Source organism: Callithrix jacchus, chromosome 2 (genome assembly GCF_049354715.1).
Source record: "Callithrix jacchus isolate 240 chromosome 2, calJac240_pri, whole genome shotgun sequence".
NCBI classification, from domain to species: domain Eukaryota; kingdom Metazoa; phylum Chordata; class Mammalia; order Primates; family Cebidae; genus Callithrix; species Callithrix jacchus.
Genome location: NC_133503.1, coordinates 16068461 through 16090639, shown reverse-complemented (window position 1 = coordinate 16090639; position 22179 = coordinate 16068461). Strand labels below are relative to the sequence as shown.

Sequence of the window (22179 nt, the reverse complement as noted above, 5' to 3'; positions counted from 1 at the left end):
TCCCAAAGTGCTGGGATTACAGGCGTGAGCCACGGAGCCTGGCTATTTTTTTGTATTTTTAATAGAGACAGTGTTTCACCATGTTGGCCAGGCTGGTCTTGAGCTCCTGACCTCAGGTAATCTGCCCACCTTGGCCTCTCAAAGTGCCGGGGTTACAGGCATGAGCCACCATGCCCGGCCTCAAGTGGTTTAATCAGCACCTGCTCACCCTGTATGGGATAATGAGAAAAGGAAGGGGAAGAGATAGAAAATCTTCTTAAATTTATTTTTAATTTTCATAATTTTTATTATAGATGGGGTCTCACCATGTTGCCCAGGCTGGTCTCAAACTCTTGATCTCAAGTGCCCCTCCGGCCTCAGCCTCCCAAAATACTAGGACTACAGGTGTGAGCAACTACACTCAGTCTAGAAATTTTTTTTTTTTTTTTTGAGACGGAGTTTCATTCTTGTTGCCCAGGCTGGAGTGCAGTGGTGCGATATCCACTCACTGCAACCTATGCCTCCCAGGTTCAAGTGATTCTCTGCCTCAGCCTCCTGAGTAGCTGGGACTACAGGCGCATGCCACCACACCTGGCTAATTTTTGTATTTTTTTTTGAAACAACGTTTTACTCTTGATGCCTAGGCTAGAGTGCAATGGCGCGATCTTGGCTCACTGCAACCTCCACCTCCCAGGTTCAAGTGATTCTCCAGCCTCAGCCTCCCAAGTAGCTGGGATTACAGGCATATGCCATCACGCCTGGCTAATTTTGTATTTTTAGTAGAGATGGAGTTTCTTTATGTTGGTCAAGCTGGTCTTGAACTTCCAACCTCAGGTGATCCCGCCCGCCTTGGCCTCCCAAAGTGCTGGGATTATAGGCGTAAGCCACCGTGCCCGGCCTAATTTTTGTATTTTCAGTAGAGACGGGGTTTCACTATGTTAGGCTGCTCTCAAACTCCTGACCTTGTGATCTGCCCACCTTGGCCTTCCATAGTGCTGGGATTACAGGCATGAGCCATCGCACCCGACTGGAAACTTTCATTTTATTTATTTTACTTATTTATTTATTTATTTATTTATTTATTTATTTATTATTATTTTTTGAGACGGAGTTCCGCTCTTGTTACCCAGGCTGGAGTGCAATGGCGCGATCTCGGCTCACTGCAACCTCCGCCTCCTGGGTTCAGGCTATTCTCTTGCCTCAGCCTCCTGAAGATTATAGGCACACGCCACCATGCCCAGCTAATTTTTTGTATTTTTAGTAGAGATGGGATTTCACCATGTTCACCAGGATGATCTCCATCTCTTGACCTCGTGATCCACTCGCCTTGGCCTCCCAGAGTGCCGGGATTACAGGCTTGAGCCACCGCACCCGGCCTACTTATTTATTTTTTTAACCTCCCTCTTCCTCCTAGAAACTTTTATTTTTTAAAACTCACATGTTTGAACCCACTTTACCATTCCAGATCTCCATGGGAATGAACAAAGGAATACAAATAATTTGAGATGGCCAGGCATGGTGGCTCATACCTGTAATCTTAGCACTTTGGGAGGTCGAGGTGGGAAGATCACCTGAGGTCAGGAGTTTGAGACCAGCCTGGCCAATGTGGCAAAACCCCATCTCTACTAAAAATACAAAAATTAGCTGAGCGTGGTTGTGGGTACCTATAATCCCAGCTACCAGGGAGGCTGAGGCAGGAGAATCCCTTGAACCCAGGAGGGGGAGGTTGCAGTGAGCTGAGATCACACCACTTCACTCCAGCCTGGGTGAAAGAGCGAAACTCTGTCTCAGACAAACAAACAAAAACCCAAATATTTGGAGTCTACCATTTTGGATCGTTTGTGCTTATCCTTTGTTCCAGCAGCATAAAGTTGTTCCCTCTTCAGGTTGTCTGTGACCCCAAAACATTATTCATATTCATCATAACAAGTATTAATGGATCCACTAAACTTGCATTCTTATTCTTATTTTTTTTTTGAGGTGGAGTTTTTCACTCTTGCTACCCAGGCTGGAGTGCAATGGCGCAATCTCGGCTCACCGCAACCTCCGCCTCCTGGGTTCAGGCAATTCTCCTGCCTCAGCCTCCTGAGTAGCTGGGATTACAGGCACACGCCACCATACCCAGCTAATTTTTTGTATTTTTAGTAGAGATGGGTTTCACCATGTTGACCAGGAAGGTCTCGATCTCTTGACCTTGTGATCCACGTGCCTTGGCCTCCCAAAGTGCTGGGATTACAGGTGTGAGCCACTGTGCCTGGCTCTTATTTTTTTTTTTAAAAGATGTGGTTTCACCATGATGACCAGGCTGGTCTTGAACTCCTGACCTCTGGTGATCCACCCACCTCGGCCTCCCAAAGTGCTAGGACTACAGGCGTGAGCCACCGCACCCGGCCAAACTTGCATTCTTCTAAGGATGCAAGGGATCTAAGCATGAAAACAGTTACCATGTAGGTCAGGTGTGGTGGCTCACACCTGTAATCCCACACTTTGGGAGGCCAAGGCAGGAGGATCACTTGAACCCAGGAGTTCGAGACCAGCGTAGGTAACCTAGCAAGACCCCCCCATCCCAGCTCTACAAAAACAAAAACAAAATCAGCCAGTGCAGTGGTGTGCATCTATAGGCTCAGCCACTTGGGAGGCTATGCTGGGGGGATTGCTTGAGCCTGAGAGATTGAGGCTACAGTAAGCCAAGATCATGCCACTGCACTGCAGCCTGGGCAACAGAGCCAGACCCTGTCTAAAAAAAGAAAGAAAAAAAATGAGGCAGGAGAGGCTGGGTGTGGTCGCTCATACCTGCAATCCCAGCACTTTGGGAGGCCAAGGTGAGCGGATCACTTGAGGTCAGGAGTTCGAGACCAGCCGGGCCAACATGGTGAACCCCTGTTTCTACTAAAAATACAAAAATTAGCTGTGCATGATGGCAGGCACCTGCGATCCCATCTACTTGGGAAGCTGAGGCAGGAGAATCACTTGAACCTGGGAGGTGGAGGTTGCAGTGAGCCTAGATCTTACCACAGTGCTCCAGTCTGGACAACACAGCAAGACTGTCAAAAATAAAAAAAGAAAGGAAAAAAAGGAAAATAGCTACCACCACTTTCTGGGGGTCCTCTATCTGCCTGGGACTGTGCTAAATGCCATGCATACCTGATCTCATGTACGTCTCGTAAATACCCTGTAGGATGGGTGCCCTTATCCTCATTTTACAGAACCAGGTCACAGGGCACCAAGAAATTGCTAAATGTGAAACCTGGCTTCTCTGTGCTTTCCTCACCAGATCATGCTGAAAAGAAAAAAGACTTGGTGGGACACATTGGGTCACACCTATAATCCCAGCACTTTGGGAAGTTGAGGAGGGCAGATCACTTGAGGTCAGGAGTTCGAGAGCAACCTGGCTAACATGGTGAAACTCCGTCTCTACTAAAAATACAAAAATTAATGGGGTGTGGTGGCTCCTGCCTGTAATCCCACCTACTCAAGAGGCTGAGGCAGGAGAATCACTTGAATCCAGAAGGCAGAGGTTGCCGTGAGCCGAGATTGCGCCACTGTACTCCAGCCTGGGTGACAGAGTGAGACTCCATCTCAAAAAAAAAAAAAAAAAAAGAAAGAAAGAAAAAGAAAAGAAAAGAAAAAAAGCCTTGACTATTTCTCTCACCTGAGACACAGTTCTCATACCAGGGTGAAGATTGTAGGCAAAGGACATGGATTCTGTTGATCAATTGTTTTATTTTTAATAATACAAAAATTGGCCAGGCATGGTGATGGGCACCTGTAATCCCAGCTACTCGGGAGGCTGAATCACTTGAACCTGAGAGGTGGAGGTTGCAATGAGCTAAGATAATGCCACTGCACAGCATGCCTGGGCAACACAGCAAGACTCCATCTCAAAAAAATTATTTTTAATAATAACAATTATTGAAGGCCTTGATCTTTCAAAGTTTTGGGAGTATAGGCATGATACACTATGTTTGTCTCACACTGATTTATAATTAGTTCTGACTGTGTTTGTTTCTCAACCCATAATGAGGAAAATGTATTCCCAAAGATGCTTAGTGAAATTGGGCTCAGTTGAATGCTAAGTCAGGAACCTAGGCTAATTTCCCAGCCTGAACTGTCGTTTGGAACAAATTGACCCAGATATACCTCAAATCTTGTTAGCTTTCCTGCGTGTCTCTTTGACTTCTCATTACATGTCATTACAACAGGCTTCTTACCTTGCCCAGTTTAGTTTTGTGGTAATTTTGCTTGCCATTGTTTATGGCAACCAAATGGCTTATTGAAATGCCTCTCTGCCAAGGTAGAAGGATTGCTTGAGACCAGGAGTTCCAGAGCCAGCCTGGGCAACATAGTGAGAGCCTGTCTCTACCAAAAAAAAAAAAAAATTAAAAATATTAGCTGGGGCTGGGCGCGGTGACTCACATTTGTAATCCTAGCACTTTGGGAGGCCAAGGCAGGTGGATCATGAGGTCAAGAGATTGAGACCATTCTAGCTAACATGGTGAAACCCCGTTTCTACTAAAAATACCAAAATTAGGTGGGCATGGTGGCACACACCTGTAGTCCCAGCTACTCAGGAGGTTGAGGCAGGAGAAACATGTGAGCCTGGGAGGTGGGGGTTGCAGTGAGCCGAGATTGTGCCACCGCACTCCAGTCTGGCAACAGAGCGAGAATCGGACTGAAAAAAAAAATTTGCCAGGCATGGTGGCAGAATGGCTTGAGCCAGGGAGGTTAGACTGCAGTGAGCTGTGATCATGCCACTGCACTCCAGACTGGGCATTATAGCAAGACCCTCATTTTGAAAATAACTTTTTTAAATGCTTCACTGCCACAACAGCATTTAGAGACAGAAAAAATAAGTAACCAGGGAGGATACATATGCGTGTGTGTGTGTGTGTGTGTGTGTGTGTGTATGTATACATATACCTATATCTCTCTCTATAATCACATGTTGCCTCAGCACATCTGGTCTTTCTGCATCGTTCAAATAAACAGGACTGACAAATTTCCACCAGTGAAAATCTCTACAAGCCTAAGAATAAATTTAGCTGATCTCCAAGCCTGTTTACACATTACCAGATTGATTCTGTGTTTCCTGACAAATGTTCCACTGAAGATTCTACTCTTTAAAATGTTTAAATTATTTGCCTAAATACTGCATAAAGACATTTTCATCCTATTTTTTTTATCAAGGGGATAGCTGGAAAAACAATGATAATTCTGCAGCATGTGCACTGCAGTACTCAAGGATAGCATCCAATGTGAACTGAAAGGAAAAAATAGCTTTCAAAAAAAGGAAGTGAGCTTTTTAATGTCAATGATAAATGTGGCAAAATATAATGCTGCAAAAATAAGGGAAAATAAAGGTTTGTGATTTTTTTTTTGAGACAGGGTCTCACTCTGTTGTCCAGACTGGAGTGCAGTGGTGTGATAATACCTCACTGCAGCCTTGAACTCCTGGGCTCAAGCGTTCCTCCCGCCTCAGCCTCCCAAGTAGCTGGGACCACAGGTGTGCACCACCATGCCTGGCCAGTTTTTTTCATTTTTTGTAGAGACAGGATTTCACTATGTTGCCCAGTCTGGTCTTGAACTCCTGGGCCCAAAGGATGCACCCGCCTCGGCCTCCCAAATGCTATGATTACAGGCATGGGCCACTGCCACCAGCCTACTTTATTTATTTATTTATTTTTAAAAAATGCTAGGCCGAGGCGGGTGGCTCACCTGAGGTCAGGAGTTTGAGACCAGCCTGGTCACATGGTGAAACCCCGTGTCTACTAAAAATACAAAATTAGCTGGGTATGGTGGCAGGAGCCTATAATGCCAGCTACTCAGGAGTCTGAGCCTGGGGAAATCACTTGAACACGGGAGGCGGAGGTTGCAGTGAGCCGACATCGCCCCATTGCACTTCAGCCTGGGAAACAAGAACGAAACTTCATCTCAAAAAAAAAAAAAAGATTTAGCACTGCAACCATTTTTCTATAGTCCAGCGACGTTAAATACATTCACTTTGTCTGCAACCATAGCTACCGTTCACCGCCTCCCTTTGTCCTCATTTTCAGGCTCACCAGTAGGGGGCGGACGGAGACAGTGCATCAGCCTCGACCCACACGTCCCCTCTCCAGCGCATGCGCGCCTTACCTGCCAAAAAAGGTGGCGGGGGCCTGCTCAGGGGCGGGGCCTGTTGGCTGCGCAGGCGCATGGCTGGCTTTGTGACGTCAGGCCGTGCGGCCGGGCTGGGACCAGGCGGCGGCTGGCGGAGGCGCTTCCCCTAGCGTGACGCGAGGACACCGCTCCCCCGCGGCCCGCCCGCCCGCCGGCCTAGCCGCCGCCTCCCTCCCTCGCTCCCTGAGCGCGCCAGGCGAGGGCCAGCGGCTGGGGCGACGCGGAGCGGAGAGGGCGGGCGGGCGGGCTGTGGGAGCGCCGGTCTCTATATGGCGGCGGCTCTGTCGGGCCTGGCTGTCCGGCTCTCGCGCTCGGCCGCCGCCCGCTCCTATGGGGTCTTCTGCAAGGGGCTGACTCGCACGCTGCTCATCTTCTTCGACCTGGCCTGGCGGCTGCGCATCAACTTCCCCTACCTCTACATCGTGGCTTCCATGATGCTCAACGTCCGCCTGCAGGTGGGTGATTCGTGCCCGCCCGACCTCCGGCCCACCCGGAGCGCCCCCCTCACCAGCGGGATGCAGAAGCTACGGCAGCTGCCACTGCCTGGAAGCTGAGTGTCTGCCAAGCACCGTGCATTTTCCCTGCGACGCCACTTTGGGGGGACCCACTGAGGTGGTGTCGTTGTCCCGGATCTGCAAACGCGGTACTGGGGGTCAGGTGAAGCGACTTGCCTTGGGGAAAGTCCCGCAGCTCGGGAGGTGGGGTCCGAGATTGCATGGGCTGGAAAGGTCTTGAAGAGGACTTTTACTAAATGTTGGGTAAATTCTTGGGTGAATTTTCTAGTTCCCAAACATTGCAAACCCCTCCCCGTTTTTGTTTTAATTGTAAAGACAAGGCGTTTCTTCCGGGCGTGGCTCACGCCTGTAATTCCAGCACTTTGGGAGCCCGAGGCGGGCGGATCACCTGAGGTCAGGAGTTCGAGACCAGCCTGACCAACATGGAGTAGCCATGTCTCTACTTAAAATACAAAATTAGCCGGGTGTGGTGGGACATGCTTGTAATCCCAACTACTCGGGAGGCTGAGGCGGGAGAATTGCTTGAACTCGGGAAACAGAGGTTGCAGTGCGGCGAGATCCGTCTTTGCACTACAGCCTGGTCAACAAGAGCGAAACTCCGTCTCAAAAAAAAAAAAAAAAAAAAAAAAAAAAGCCTCGCTGTGTTGCCCAGGCTGGTCTTGAACTCCTGGCCTTAAGCGATCCTCCCGTCTCATTTTCCCAGTACTGGGATTACAGGCATGAGTCACTGCACCTGACCTGCAAAGACGTTTTATGTTACCTTGAAGCTTAAAATGGATTGGAAGTTAACCGTGTTTTGATAAATGTACGTTATTTATTCTGGCCAGAGGTAGAACTGAGGTGTGAGAGTGAAGTGGAAGAGGTGGAAGGGTGGAAGGAAGCACAAAACGTTTCAGAAGCCTGGAACCATTCAGCTGAACTTAGACTATGCTTACATTCCAGCACCCTGGAGACTGCCTTTTCTATAAAAGATGGATATTTCGGTTTGTTTGCTTGTTTTCTTTGGAGACAGAGCCTTTGTTGCCCAGGGTGGAATGTAGTGGCTCAATCTTGGCTCATTGTAACCTCTGCTTCCTGAGGTCAAGCCATTTGCCTGACCCAGCCTCCTGAGTAGCAGTGACTGCCACCATGCCCTGATAATTTTTGTATTTTTAGTAGAGTCGGGGTTTCACCATGTTGGCCAGGCTGGTTCTCAAACTCCTGACCTCAAGTGATCTGCCCACTTAGGCCTCCCCAAGTACTGGGAGTACAGGCGTGAACCATGGTGCCCATCCAAGAGACTGATACTTATACAAATGTTGAATTTCAGTTGCCTTTTTCTTTCTTTTTGATAGAGACAGGTTCTCACTATGTTCCTAGGGTGGTCTTGAACTTCTGGCCTCAAGCGATCCCCCTGCTTTACCCTCCCAAAGCACCTGGATTGCAGGCACATCCCAGTGAGTCGGGCTTCAGATGCCTTTCCACTGAAGGAAAAGTGGTCAACTCAAGAATTCTTTCTCAAGGAAAGGTGGCCAGGTACTGAGCCCCTCTTGCATTCTATTTGCATACCTCTGTGATGGAGGAGTGACCCTCCCTTGGGTACAATGGGAGATACTTGGGTTTCTCCCTGGTGTGCAGAATGAACCAGTCTGAACAGTAGTATCAGCCAGTTATGAGACATGGCAGGTGCCTTCCCTCTCTAAAGTTAGTTTGGTCGTATCAAAGTATGATTGTCCCAGTATCGGGTCTTCAGGTGTTTAGTGCCTGACACAGGTGTTGGCAGTTAATATGAAATTTACCTCTGGCTGTTGATCAAAATTGAATTAAGGTGGCCAGGTGTAGGGGCTCACACTTGTAATCCTAACTCTTGGGGAGGCCAAGGCAGGTGGGTCACTTAAGACCAGCCTGGCCAACATGGTGAAACCCTGTCTCTACTAAAATATAAAAAATGAGCTGGGTGTGGTGGCCAGGCAGTGGTGGCGTGCGCCTGTAGTCCCAGCTAGTTGGGGGGCTGAGGTGGGAGGATTGCTTGAGCCTGGGGGGTAGAGGTTGCAGTGAGCCAAGATTGTGCCACAGCACTGCACTCCAGCCTGGGTGACAGTGAGATCCTGTCTAAAAACAAAAAAAGATGAGATGAACTGGCTTCTTTATTTTGAGGTCTAAATTGAGATACTCTCATGTAAGCAAGGGCTTGTGGCATCCTGAAGTGGTACCCGACTAGAGGGGTCACAACCTCCACGAGGGGGTTTGAATTGTGTGAAGGGTGCTGCTGAATCAGGTCGGGGTACTGGTAAACCAGAAAGCCTGTGCCTTCCCCAGTCACCACCTTCGGAAATAGGGGCCCAGTGTTTGTGATCTAGTCAGTGCCAAGAGAAATCAGAAATATACATATATTTGAGACGGGGTCTCGCTCTGTCGCCCAGGCTAATGTGCAATGGTGTCATCTCGGCTCGCTGCAACCTCTGCCTCCTGGGTTCAAGCGATTCTCCTGCCTCAGCCTCCAAAGTGGCTGGGATTACAGGCATACACCACCATGCCCAGCTAATTTTTCCATTTGTAGTAAAGATGGGGTTTCACCATAGTGGTCATGCTGGTCTCAAATTCCTGACCTCGTGATCTGCCCACCTTGGCCTCCTAAAATACTGGGATTATAGGTGTGAACTACCGTGCCCAGCCTTGGAAAGGTTATTTAAATACAAACTTCATAACAAGGATCTGAACTGTAATGATTGAGAGTAAGTGTGTTTTGGTGGAAGGAAATTGGCTCTGTAAAAAGTGATGTGGGCAGTGGAGGAGAGCTAGATGCCCCAATTCCAAAAGACCATAATGGGGTCTTTTGATGGGCTTGGTATCAAGGGGTAATCTAGGTACCACACAGCTTTTGAGAATCTGGGAGCTGAAAGTAGGCTCGCAGTTCTGGGGCAGGTGGTGGTTGGGGTTTGTGCACAGACAAAGTAGTCACCAGGACTTGGGGAAGGGCTTTCTAAGAATTGTGTGGGCCAGTGCAGGGCCCAGTAGCTCACACCTGTAATCCCAGCATTTTGGGAGGCTGAGGTGGGCAGATCACCGGAGGTCAGGAGTTTGAAAGCAGCCTGGCCAATGTGGTGAAACCCTGTCTCTACTAAAATACAAAAATAAGCCAGGTGTGATGGTACATGCTTATAGTTCTAGCTACTTGGGAGGCTAAGGCAGGAGAATTGCTTGAAGCTGGGAGGTAGAGGTTGCAGTGAGCTGAGTTTGTGCCACTGCACTCCAGCCTGGGCAACAAGCAAGGCTGTCTCCAAATAAATAAATAAAATAAAAAGAATTGTGTGGGCTGGGCACAGTGACTCACCCCTGTAAGTCCAGCCCTTTGGGAGTCTGAGGTGGGAATATCGCTTGAATTCAGGAGTTGGAGACAAGCCTGGGCAACATGGCAAAATCTCATCTCTACAAAAACTACAAAAATTAGCTGGGCGTGGTGGTGCATGCATATAGTTCTAGCTATTTGGGAGGCTGAGGTGGATCACTTGAGCCCAGAAGGTCAAGGAGGCAGTGAGCTGTAATTGTGCCACTGCACTCCAGGATGGGCAACAGAGCAAGACCCTGTCTCTAAAAAAAGAAAAATGTGTGAAGATTTTATGCTTGGGCTTGATTAATGCAACAAGCAGCCATTTCACATCCTGACAATGGGGAATGGGGTGTCTTTTTTCTTTACTGTGGTACTTACCTCTGCTACTTTAAACTCCCCTGCAAGTTTCAGAGTTTTTGTTCATTTGTGAAAAATCACTAATTTATCTGATTAGAAGGTTTAATTTTTGTGGCTTTCTGGTAAAGGGAGTGCAACAGGAAGTAGACTCTGAAGGAATAAGGGGGACAGACTCATGCTTCTTTTTTTTTTTTTTAAATGAGACAGATTCTCACTCTCTCGCCCAGGCTGGAGTGCAGTGGCACGATCTTGGCTCACTGCAACCTCTGCCTCCCAGGTTCAGGCAATTTTTCTGCCTCAGCCTCCTACGTAGCTGGGATTACAGGTGCCTGCCACCACTCCTGGCTAATTTTTTGTATTTTTCATAGAGACAGGGTTTCATGGTGTTAACCAGGATGGTCTTGATCTCCTAACCCCGTGATCCACCTGCCTCAGCCTTCCACCTCACGTGTCCCCCAACTTTTTTTTTTTTTAAAAAAAGAACATGCTGTACCATTGCTTGAGGCCAGGAGCTTGAGAAGCCTGGGCAACGTAGTAAGACCCCATGACTGACTATAAAACATTAAAAATTAGCTGGATGTAGTGGTGCACACCTGTAGTCCCAGCTGCTTGGGAGACTGAGGTAGGAGGATCACCTGTGCCTGGGATTTCAAGGCTGTGGTGAGCTATGATTGCACTACTGCTCTCTAGCCTGGGTGACAGAGTAAGACAAAAAAGAAAAAGCCATGCCCATCCTCTTCATTTGCGGGAGTGTTAGAATCTGTTTCAAAAATAATGAGGCATAGAGAACTCCCATTTTCCAAATTTGTTTAGGGAGCCCCTCCCGGATAGATCTCTAGTTTGTAGGGCAGTGAGGCATTTTAAGGAGGCTCATACCTCTTTAGGATGAAAGATGATTAAATGAGAAGATGATGCAGAAGGGCTTTGTACACAGTGAATACTTATGATTTTAAAATACTGTTTGCAAGCTTTAGTCTCCTAGAGTTGTTAGCATCCCTATTTATACAGAACCTGAAATACAAGGCAGTTAAACAGTGAGAATCAATACCGAATATTAAAGTTAGTAAAAGCAAGATTAAAAATGGTACTGTGAATCTGCTATAATTTAATAAGTCATGCCTGCCCTTTTCAGTTATGTGGCCTCTGGGAAGAATGTTAGTCCTAGATCCTAGATCACCTAGATTTTTTTTTCTTTTTTTTCCTTTTCATTTTCTTTCTTTTCTTTTTCTTTGAGGAAGTGTCCTCTGCTGTCATCCAGGCTAGAGTACAATGGTGTGACCATCGCTCACTACAGCCTCCAACTCCTGGACTCAAGCATTCCTCCCAACTCAGGCTTCTGAGTAGCTGGAGATACAGGCGTGTCCCATCTTGCCTGGTTAATTTTTACATTTTTTTGTGTAGATGGGGTCTCACTATGTTGCCCAGGCTGGTCTTGAACTCCTAGCCCCAACTGATCCTCCTGCCTCAGCCTCCTAAAGAACTAAGCTGACAAGTGTGAGCCATCAGACCTGGCCCTCCTTAGTCTTTTAACTTTCTTTTTTTTTGTTTCAGCTCCTCCAAAGCAGAATTTCACTTTATTTCTTTTTTCTTTTTTTTTTCTTCCTTAGTCTTTTTTTGTCTTGTGTATCTTTTTATGTTGGACTTTTGGGTTGCTTTCATTCTTTGGCTGTTGTGAATAATGTTACCGTGAACATTTGCATGTAAGCTTTGTGTGGACCTAGGTATTTCTCTTGGATGTATACCTAGGAGCAGAATTTCTGGATCACATGTAACTCATCTTTAACCATTTCAAGAAGATGACTCTTAATGCACTGTACAGGTGTGAGTAGAAGCAGCTACCCAGGTGAGAAATGGTGGTGGTTTTCAGGACAGTGGCCATAGAGGTGGTAGCATCGTGGATGTGTTCCTGAATTTTGGGCTTTGCGTCAACAAGCCCTGCCTTGCTAAAAGGATGAGGTGGTGTGTGAGAGACAGATTCATTTGCTCTTTTTTCATAAACTGTCCATGTTCTTTGGCCGCTTTTTTGTTGGGGTATTGGTCATCTTCTTAGTTTCTTGATGTTTTTTTTTTTTTTCCCGAGACGGAGTTTCGCTCTTGTTACCCAGGCTGGAGTGCAATGGCGTGATCTCGGCTCACCGCAACCTCCGCCTCCTGGGTTCAGGCAATTCTGCCTCAGCCTCCCGAGTAGCTGGGATTACAGGCACGCACCACCATGCCCAGTTAATTTTTTGTATTATTATTTTTTTTCAGTAGAGACAGGGTTTCACCATGTTGACCAGGATGGTCTCGATCTCTTGACCTCGTGATCCACCCGCTTCAGCCTCCCAAAGTGCTGGGATTACAGGCGTGAGCCACGGTGCCCGGCTGTTATTTTATTTTATTTTTTTGAAATACAGCCTCACTCTGTTGCCCAGGCTGGAGTGCAGTGGTGCAATTTTGGCTCACTGCAACCTCTGCCTCCCAGGTTCAAGCAATTCTTCTGACTCAGTCTCCTGAGTAGCTGAGACTACAGGCACATGCCACCATGCATGGCTAATTTTTGTATTTTTAATAGAGACGAGATCACTCCTGACCTTGTGATCTGCCAGCCTTGGCCTCCCAAAATGCTAGGATTACAGGCGTGAGCCACCGCTGCTGGCCTTGATGGGTTTTATCTATTAGATAAGAGGTGTCTGTGATAAGGGTTGACTTTTTTTTTTTTTTTTTTTGAGATGGACTTTTGCTCTTGTTGCCCAGGCTGGAGTGCAGTGGCATGATCTCAGCAGCTGGGATGCCCCTGGGATGCTAGTCAGAGGATGCTGGCTGCTTCTCATACATCAAATCCTCACAGAATCCTGGGAGGGGCTGGGTGCAGTGGCTCACACCTGTAATCCCAGCACTTTGGGAGGCTGAGTCGGACAGATCACCTGAGGTCAGGAGTTCAAGACCAGCCTGATCAACATGGTGAAACCTCATCTCTACTAAAAATTAGCTGGACGTGGTGGTGCATGCCTGTAATCCCAGCCACTCAGGAGGCTGAGGTGGAGGTTGCAGTGAGCCGAGATCTTGCCACTGCACTCCAGCTCGGGTGACAGAGTCTCTAAGACTCATTTGCCCTGCGGAAGTCAGCTGCCTGACTCTGAGCTGGCACCCTTCGTCCGCTCACTCTCCTCTCCTTGTGATTGCACCTGTGAGCATCCAGAGGACTGGGAAGGGGAAACAGCAGTGGTGGGGGTGGTGGGGGCGGCACAGCTGGTTTTATAAGGGCAGGTATGATTTATATTTTGTGGAGATGGGGTCTTACTATGTCACCTAGACTGGTCTTAAACTCCTAGGCTCAAACAATCCTTCCACACAGGTGTGTGTACCACACCCAGCTTATTTTATTTTTTGTAGTGATGGGGGTCTTGCTGTATTGTGCAGGCTAGTCTCCAACTCCTAGGCTGAAGTGATCTTCCTAGCTCTGCCTCCCAAAGTGCTGGGATTACAAATGTGAGCCACTGCACCTGGCCATCAGGTGTGATTTAGATGTTCCGAGTGGCAAGTAACAAGAACTGAGAGATGTTGGTGTGTTCCTTGTGATCATGATTCAGCTGAATTTAGAAGCAATAGGGTCATTCCTGTGTGGAAATCTAGGGGTTGGTTTCTGCTACCTCCAGTCTGATCATTTGGGGCATAAGCGCAGTGAGTTAAGGTATGCTAGTGTTCACACCTGAGGGCGGTGGAGCCAGCCCATCTGGGAGCATGTGTGAGCTCTCTTCACTCACAGGATCCCCTCATGGCCCACTGTGGCTCTGCTGGTTTTAGCTGTGTCTTCTCCTCTTTGGGACTAGCCTTGCCAGCTCTCTTTCAGAAACATTGAGGCCAAGATATTTTTAGTTTACAAAGCAACAGCACTCGGCACTGTCAGGCCCTGGAGGCTGGGAATAGCTCAGGTTAGGGAAGGTGAGAGTACAGGCACCCACGAGGGCAGCAGCTAAGTGGGTCAGGCCGTTGTGGTCCAGCAGTTCAGCTGCCCAGACAGGCAGGGATCTGTGGGGAAGGTGACTGCTCCTGCTGCGGTGAGGATTGGGTACACCTGGACAACCTTGTTTCCCTGGCACAGCGCCCCTCTGACCTCCTGGGCTTGGTGTTCAGCCTTTGTCGTTTTTGGTGGGAGGGCGAGGGAGGTATAGGCTCCAGGATTTACCCCCTGGAACCTGGGCTGCACTTCATTTTTCCTGAATCGTGCTTTCTTGAAGTTCAAAATGAGACTCCTTCCCTCATTCATTCTGGTGGTCTCAGCTTTGGTGGCTACCTTTCTTTGCAATAACATCATTTACACTGTTTTTTACATTTTGTAGACTTAATTAACATGGGTTTGGGCATGAGGAGGCTGGAAAGAGTTGATTTTGTATACACTTAGGCATACTTTATCTGCTATAATACACCTCTAGCATATTGAGAATAAACTGAAAAAATGACTCAAATGACTTAAATATGTCTAGAAATTATTTAGAAGTTATTTGTGACCCTCAGAATACAGATAATATGTGTAACAGTCTCATATCAGAGGAGGTTAGTTGAGGGCTCTGAGCCAAAATGTTTTCAATAACCTGTTGAAGTCATTTTGTGGCCTAACTCGGTGGCTCACACCTGTAATCGCAGCACTTTTGGAGGCCAAGGCAGGTGGATCACCTGAGGTCGGGAGTTTGAGAGTAGCCTGGCTAACATGGCGAAACTTCATCTCTACTAAAAATACAAAAATTAGCCGGGCGTGGTGGCTGGCGCCTGTAGTCCCAGCTACTTGGCAAGCTGAGGCAGGAGAATTGCTTGAACCTGGGAGGCAGAGGTTGCAGTGAGCCAAGATTGTGCCACACTATACTCCAGCCTGGGTGACAGAGTAAGACTCTGTCTCAAAACAAAATAAATAACCAACCTATTGAAGTCTTTTTGATAAGAGGATTACGTAGTTTATTACTGAATTTACTGAAGTACTAGAAGAACGTGAGGAGACAATGTATTCTTCAGGAAACAATGTATTCTATCATGATTGAATGTATGATTACCTTTTCATTAAATGAATGATTTTTTTTCTTAATGTTTCTGAATCATAAGTGATTATTAATGGTACCTTATACTGTGTTAGTTTGCTAAGGAAAATGAAATAAATGAAATCAAAATGGTACCTTATTTAAGGTACTCTAACACAATACAAGAAATGCTTCACTTCTGAACAATGCTAAATCCTTGTACAAGGACTTACTAAAAATGGTTAGAAACTAATTTATCTGAGTGCTGTCCCATATTATATGACCTGTTTTTCTTAAGAATTGAAATACCAGCCGAGTGCAGTGGCTCACACCTGTAATCCCGGCACTTTGGGAGACCTGAGGTCTGGACCAGCCTGCCCAACATGGTGAAACCCCATCTCTACTAAAAATACAAAATTAATGGGCTGGCAAGGCTAGTCCCAAAGGGGAGAAGACACAGCTAAAACTAGCAGGGCCGTCCGTGGTGCATACACCTGTGGTCTCAGCTACCCAGGAGGCTGAAACAGGAGAATTGCTTGAGCTAGAGAAGCAGAGGCTGCAGTGAGCCAAGATCATGCCACTGCACTCCAACCTGGGTGAGATAGAGTGAGACTCCGTCTCAGAAAAAAAAAAATAATAATTAAAATACCTATTTCAATATATATTGAAATATACTGGCCAGGTGAGGTGGCTCACGCCTATAATCCCAGCACTTTGGGAGGCCGAGGTGGGTAGATCACAGTCAAGAGATTGAGACCATCCTGGTCAAGTTGCACAGTCAAACTCTTGTGTTTCCCAATCTGTACTTCCCTTCCCTCTGGACCTGCTGCTCCTCCCGTTTACAGTTACGGACACTTTCATCACCCAAAATTGAAAGTCAGAAGAAGCCTGTGAGTCTTCTCACCACCTTCTGCATTGAGTTAGTCACCAACTTTATTATTTTATTTTTATTTTTATTTTTATTTTTGACAGAGTCTCACTTCGTCACCAAGGCTGGAGTGCAATGGCGTGATCTGGGGTCACTGTAATCTCTGCCTCCAGGGCTCAAGCTGTTCTTCTGCCGAGTAGCTGGGACTACAGGCATGTGCCACCATGTCCAGCTAATTTTTGTATTTTTAGTAGAGACAGGGTTTTACTATGTTGGTTAGGCTGGTCTCAAACTCCTGACTTCAGGTGATCCACCCACCTAGGCCTCCCAAAGTGCTAGGATTACCGGCGTGAGCCTCTGGGCCCGGTCAGTTGCCAACTTTAAAAAAATGCTTTAGCTGGGCATAGTGGTTCACACCTATAATCCCAGCTACTTGGGAGGCTGAAGCAGGAGGATCACTTAAGAGGCCAGGAGTTTGAGACCACTCTGGGCAACATGAGGAGACCCGGTCTCTACAAGAAAAAAAAACTCATTCATCAAGGCACCCACTTGGATCTCTTTGAAGTGCCCTTTCCTTTCTTTCCCGCTCTAGAGCTTTTTTAATAAACTTATGTTCCTGCTCTGGAAAAAAAAAAATTAGCCAGATATGGTGGTGCCTGCCTGTCATCCCAGTAATACAGGAGGCTGAGTCGGGAGGTTGGTTGAGCCTAGAAGTTCAAGGCTGCAGTGAGCTGTGATCACACCATTGTCCTCCAGCCTGGGTGGCAGAGTGAGATCTCATCTCAAAAACAATACGAAACTTGAGTCTGCTCCTTCTTATGATTGCAGCCTTGTTTCTTTCTTTTTCTTGCTCTATTGGAATAGCCTCCTAACTGGTATGTGTCTATTCTGAACCATTTCCAGTCTGTCCATCATGGTGCAGCCAGAATAATTCATCTGAAATACAAATCCAGACATCCTGTCCTTGCAGAGGCTTCCTGGCTGGCTCCCATCCCTGGCTCCCCGTGACACATCCCAGGGCCTCTTTCACTCAACTCTCTGCTTTCTCCTTCAGCTTCCAATAATAACTGCACCCTCCGTTTTCTTCCCAGTATACTCTTTAAAATTTAAAAGAATTTTTTTTTTTTTTTTTTTTGATGGAGTCTTGCTGTCTGTCTGTCACCTAGGCTGGAGTGCAGTGGTGGGATCTTGGCTCACTGCGACCTCTGCCTCCCGGGTTCAATCAAGCGATTCTCCTGCTTCAGCCTATCTACTAGCTGGGATTACAGGCACCTGCCACCATGGCTGACTAATTTTTGTATTTTTAGTAGAGATGGGGTTTCACCATGTTGGCCAGGCTGGTCTCGAACTCCTGACCTCAAGTGATCCGCCCACCTCAGCCTCCCAAAGTGCTGGGATTACAAGCATGAGCCACCGCGCCTGGCCAAAATTTACAACAAATCTAAATGCGGTTATACATCCACGTAGCATCAAGAGTCTCCTAGTTCCATAAGATTAGAGAAACAGCAGTTTCTTACCTGCCATTTCTCTGTCCCCATCAGCCACTTTCAGCTGTAGCTGATCCTCTCATTGTTGATCCTTATTTATTTATTTATTTTTGAAACAGAGTCTGACTCTGTCACCCAGGTCAGAAGGCAGTGACTTAATCTCAGCTCACTGCAACCTCTGCCTCCCAGGCTCAAGCAGTCCTCCCACCTCAGCTTCCTGAGTATCTGGGACTATAGCTGCTGAGATTATGGGTGTGAACCACCACGCCTGGCTGAGGGTGTGGTTGTTTTTTATGTGAACACATCATGTGTTAAAATTACATTTAACTCATTTAAAGAGGGAACTAATGTAATATTATAAACAGTTTAAAGGAAAATTCAAATAATACTCAAAAGTGAATTTACCGATAGATGCAGAGCTGGTCAGTATCCATAGGGCAGTAATCCATTGAATTCCATGAGACTAACTTAATTAGTCTAATTAAAATAGTCTGATTAGCTTAATTAAACTATTTTCTTTGGACAGGAACTTGTTTGCTTTACTCTTGAGGTTTTTGGCAAACGACAGAGTTGTAAAGCAGCTCAGAGACAATGAAGGTGCTGGCCCCTATAAAATTACATAACCCAAAGGATGCACTAGGTAGCATGCCCAGTCATCTTATTTTTTGTTCATTTCACAGCTTTTCAAAATTTTTTTTTTTGAGATGGAGGCTTGCTCTGTCGCCCAGGCTGGAGTGCAGTGGCATGATCTCGGCTTATTGCAACCTCCACCTCCCAGGTTCAAGCGATTCTTCCGCCTCAGCCTCCCGAGTAGCTGGGATTACAGATGCCTGCCACCACGCCTGGCTAATTTCACCTGGCCAACATGGTGAAACCCCATGTCTACTAAATAATAAAAACACACAAAAAATTAGCCAAGTATGGTGGTGGGCACCTGTAATTTCAGCTACTCAAAGGCTGAGGCGGGAGAATCACTTGAACCCAGGAGGTGGATGTTGCAGTGAGCCAGTATCGTGCTGCTGCAGTTCAGCCTGGGCAACAAGAGCAAAATTCTGTCTCAAAAAAAAAAAGCCTCTATTATTTGCTAATTAGAGGGTGGAAAACTAAGCCTAAGAAATGTTCTGCACCAGGCTGGGCATGGTGACTCACACCTGTAATCAGCACTTTGGGAGGCTGAAGCTGGTGGATCACCTGAGGTCAGGAGTTTGAGACCAGCCTGACCAACATGGTGAAACCACGTGTCTATTAAAAATAGAAAAATTGGTGCTGCTGGGAGTTGCTTAGAGGTTGGCAGTGCGGGGCTGAAGGCTAGCAGACGGAGCAATCATGTTGCACAAACAAATTTACTATTCAGACAAATACGACGATGAGGAGTTTGAATATCGGCATGTCCTGCTGCCCAAGGACATAGCCAAGCTGGTCCCTAAAACCCATTTGATGTCTGAATCTGAATGGAGGAATCTTGGCGTTCAGCAGAGTCAGGGTTGGGTCCATTATATGATCTGTGAACCAAAATTTCATATCTTACTGTTCCAGCTCCCACTACCCAAGAAGCCGAAGAAATGAAGCTGGCAAGCCACTTTTCAGCCTCAAGCTTTACACATCTGTCCTTACTTGCTAACATCTTTCTGATGACGTTATTGTGTTGCCTTCTTGTTTCTCACTTTGATATTTAAAAGATGTTCAATACACTGTTTGAATATGCTGGTAACTGCTTTGCTTCTTAAGGAGAGCCACCACTACCATAGCCCAGCCAGATGAGTGCTCTGTGGACCCACAGCCTCAGCTGAGTGTGACCCCAGAAGCTAGTGTGCTGTGTATCTAGAACACACTTGGCAGATGGAGGAAGCATCTGAGATTAAGACCATGGCTGTTACAGGGATTGTGTAAACTTCTTTTTGTTTTTTTCTGCCGGGTTTTGTATGTATGGTGACTTGTGGATTTATGTTTCAGTATACTGGAAACTTTCCATTTTATTCAAGAAATCTGTTCATGTTATAAGCCTTGATTAAAGAGGAAGTTTTTATAATCTTGAAAACAAAACAAAAATTAGCGGGGCATGGTGGCAGGCACCTGTAATCCCAGCTACTCCAGCCTGTGTACCATAGAAAGACCTTTTCTCTAAATATAAATATAACATATATGTTAAAAAATATAAATACAGCCGGATGTGGTGGCTCACACCTGTAATCCCAGCACTTTGGGATGCTGAGGTGGGTGGATCACCTGAGGGCAAGAGTTCAAAACCCACCTGACCAATATGGTGAAACCCATCTCTACTAAAAATATGGAAATTAGCTGGGCGTGGTGGCATTCACCTGTAGTTGCAGCTTCTCCTGAGACAGGAGAATTGCTTGAACGTGGGAGTCGGAGGTTGCAATGAGCTGAGATCACGCCAGTGCACTCCAGCCTGGGTGACAGGGTGAGACTCTGTCTCAAAAATTATTCCATATATATATATTTTTTTTCAGGAATATATATAAATATATTTTCAGGAATGGCTATTAACAAAGTACTATTCTTTTTGTGATTTCTAGTGGGTACAGATTATCATTCTGTTTTCTGTCACAATTAGGACTCCATAGTACCAGAGACTGTGAGAAAGATCTTAGTGTTTGTTAGGAAATAATTAGTGGGTGTAGATGCTCTTAAGACCCATCTGTCTTCATTTTAGAACTTTAATCTGATCCCCTTTCCTAGGTTCATATTGAGATCCATTGAAGGCCCTCCTGGACTGACACAGGCGTGACCTCAGGCCCATCCCATCCAAGAACACGAAGCATGAGGGACAAAAGAGGGCCCCTTGGCACCTGCCTGGCACCAGTGCAGCGGGCCAGAGGAGGTGATTTGGACAAACTGTTACACAGCCTTAAGAAAAGAATGCTGAAGGAGGGCCCCTGGCCTGCAGATGCACCCTCCTGGATCAATAAGCCTGCGGTTGACAGAAAGTCACAGAGTGCTGCATTATCACTGGAAATGAGAAAGGATCCTAGTGGGGCTGGCCTCTGGCTTCACAGTGGTGACCCAGTGTTTCCACATGTGAAAGAATTAATAAGAAGAAATCTAGCCTCAGTAGCCACTCTGAGCGCAGCCATGGGTTTGTTCTCTGCTCCAACAGAGTGTTTTGCTGGGGTGTCCTGCAGTGGTGTTGAAGCTCTGAGGTGGGACTGGCAAGGAGGAGGGCCTGAGGCCGACGGCCACAGAGGACAGTGCCCCAAAGGAGAGCCTCAGGTGTCAGGACTGCCACACCATCAAAAACTGCTGGAAATGGGAAGTTGTCAGGATGACCCACCAAGTGATTTTCCCGAGTGTCTGGGCTCTGAGTTGGAACCCTCTTGCCTGCACTCCGTCCTGTCTGCAGTGCTGCACGTGTGTCTAGAAGTGCTCCTGGATGATGAGACAGAACGAGTTTTCCTTGACTGTTTAAAGTCCATGTTTTCAAAGCAAACAGTAGAATTCAAGAAAATGCTTAAAAGCACCTCAAATGGTCTCCAGATGACACTGGGGTTACTGGTTCTGCAACCTTTTGAATTAGCAAATTCATTATGCCATAGTTAAGGTCCAAGCAGAACAATAAAAATAGGTTAATTTTAAGAGTTGTCTTAGAACGATTTCTTTCCCATTAAGTCTGGATGCAAACCGTGCAGCCCTTCAGTTCCTGCTGTGGTTTTTTATGACTCGACAGACTTCAAGTAAATTGAGTTGAAATTCAAAGCTGGTTGATGTGGAAGAAACTTTTTTAGCATGTGTTAAATTGTGCTTTCAAAGACATAAAGAACTGGGAAACATTTCAGGAGACTATCATAGCCTGTATAAATATCAGATTAGAACATACAGATTTACCATGAAATTCTGTCTTCAACACTCATTCTAAAGGGCTACTGTCCGAAGTCCTGTGTGTTCCTTCGGCTTGTCTGATCACCCAATGGAAGTGGATATTCGTGAAGTTTACACCGCTGTACTTGGCATTAAGCCTTGCTGAATTCGTAGTAAGCTGTTACCATTTCTGCATTTTGTAGATGGTTTTCGTGTGCAGCAGAATTCGATTTCCCTTCTCACACCCCTTTCCTTTCACGTGAAATGTGATTTAGACAGAGGCCCTGGGGTGAAAGTTGCAATATTAAGCTTACCTTTCGAGGAGTCCCTTCTCAAACTCGGAACCCTAGCAGTGTTACCTTCAACGAAAAAGAGCTTGAGAAAGAGGTAGCTCCATTACAGAGAAGCAAATCAAGTTACTTCCCTTCTAAAAAGTTTCCCGGATTCTAGGAATTGCAGTATCTTGTGCCCTCAGATTTTTCAGGTGACTCCTTTTGTTGTCTGCTGATAACTTTAATAACGATAATTTAAGGGCATAAGTTTTTAAGGACTCCCAAAGTGAGACTTAACCATTTTGGGGATTACTGATTGCATATACCAGTTTATATTGTGTGCCGAATTATGCCATGTGCTATTTTAGTGTTTGGAGGAAACGAAAAATAAAATTTGTTCTTTAGCTTAATAAATATGTCTTATTTTA

The 22179-nt window shown here is 46.4% G+C and overlaps 2 protein-coding genes and 1 long non-coding RNA gene across 7 annotated transcripts in view; 2 read left to right on the top strand and 1 right to left on the bottom strand.

Annotated features, from left to right (window-relative positions):
* The window catches only part of LOC144580529 (uncharacterized), a 15194-nt gene extending 8968 nt beyond the window's left edge, over positions 1–6226 (bottom strand). Inside the window, exon 1 of the long non-coding RNA XR_013530145.1 lies at positions 6112–6226. This is a non-coding gene — a long non-coding RNA (uncharacterized LOC144580529). The remainder of the gene's footprint in view (positions 1–6111) is intronic.
* SMIM10L3 (small integral membrane protein 10 like 3) lies at positions 6183–22179 on the top strand. Of its 5 annotated transcripts, none has more exons than XR_013530130.1 (3): positions 6183–6590; positions 8010–8165; positions 20364–22179. XR_013530130.1 is itself a non-coding variant. In XM_035282962.3 (2 exons), the coding sequence occupies exons 1-2, from the start codon at positions 6405–6407 to the stop codon at positions 20382–20384; spliced, it is 207 nt and encodes a 68-aa protein (XP_035138853.2). In that variant the 5' UTR covers positions 6183–6404; the 3' UTR covers positions 20385–22179. The 5 variants fall into 5 exon arrangements, 2 of the variants coding, with proteins under 2 accessions (XP_035138853.2, XP_054104635.1); XR_013530131.1 differs by having other exon boundaries at positions 7985–8165; XR_013530129.1 differs by lacking the exon at positions 8010–8165 and having other exon boundaries at positions 6183–6778.
* Positions 20409–22179, top strand: FAM220A (family with sequence similarity 220 member A). Its single transcript, XM_054248622.2, has one exon. It carries the CDS (start codon positions 20445–20447, stop codon positions 21219–21221), a length of 777 nt encoding a protein of 258 aa, XP_054104597.2. The 5' UTR covers positions 20409–20444; the 3' UTR covers positions 21222–22179.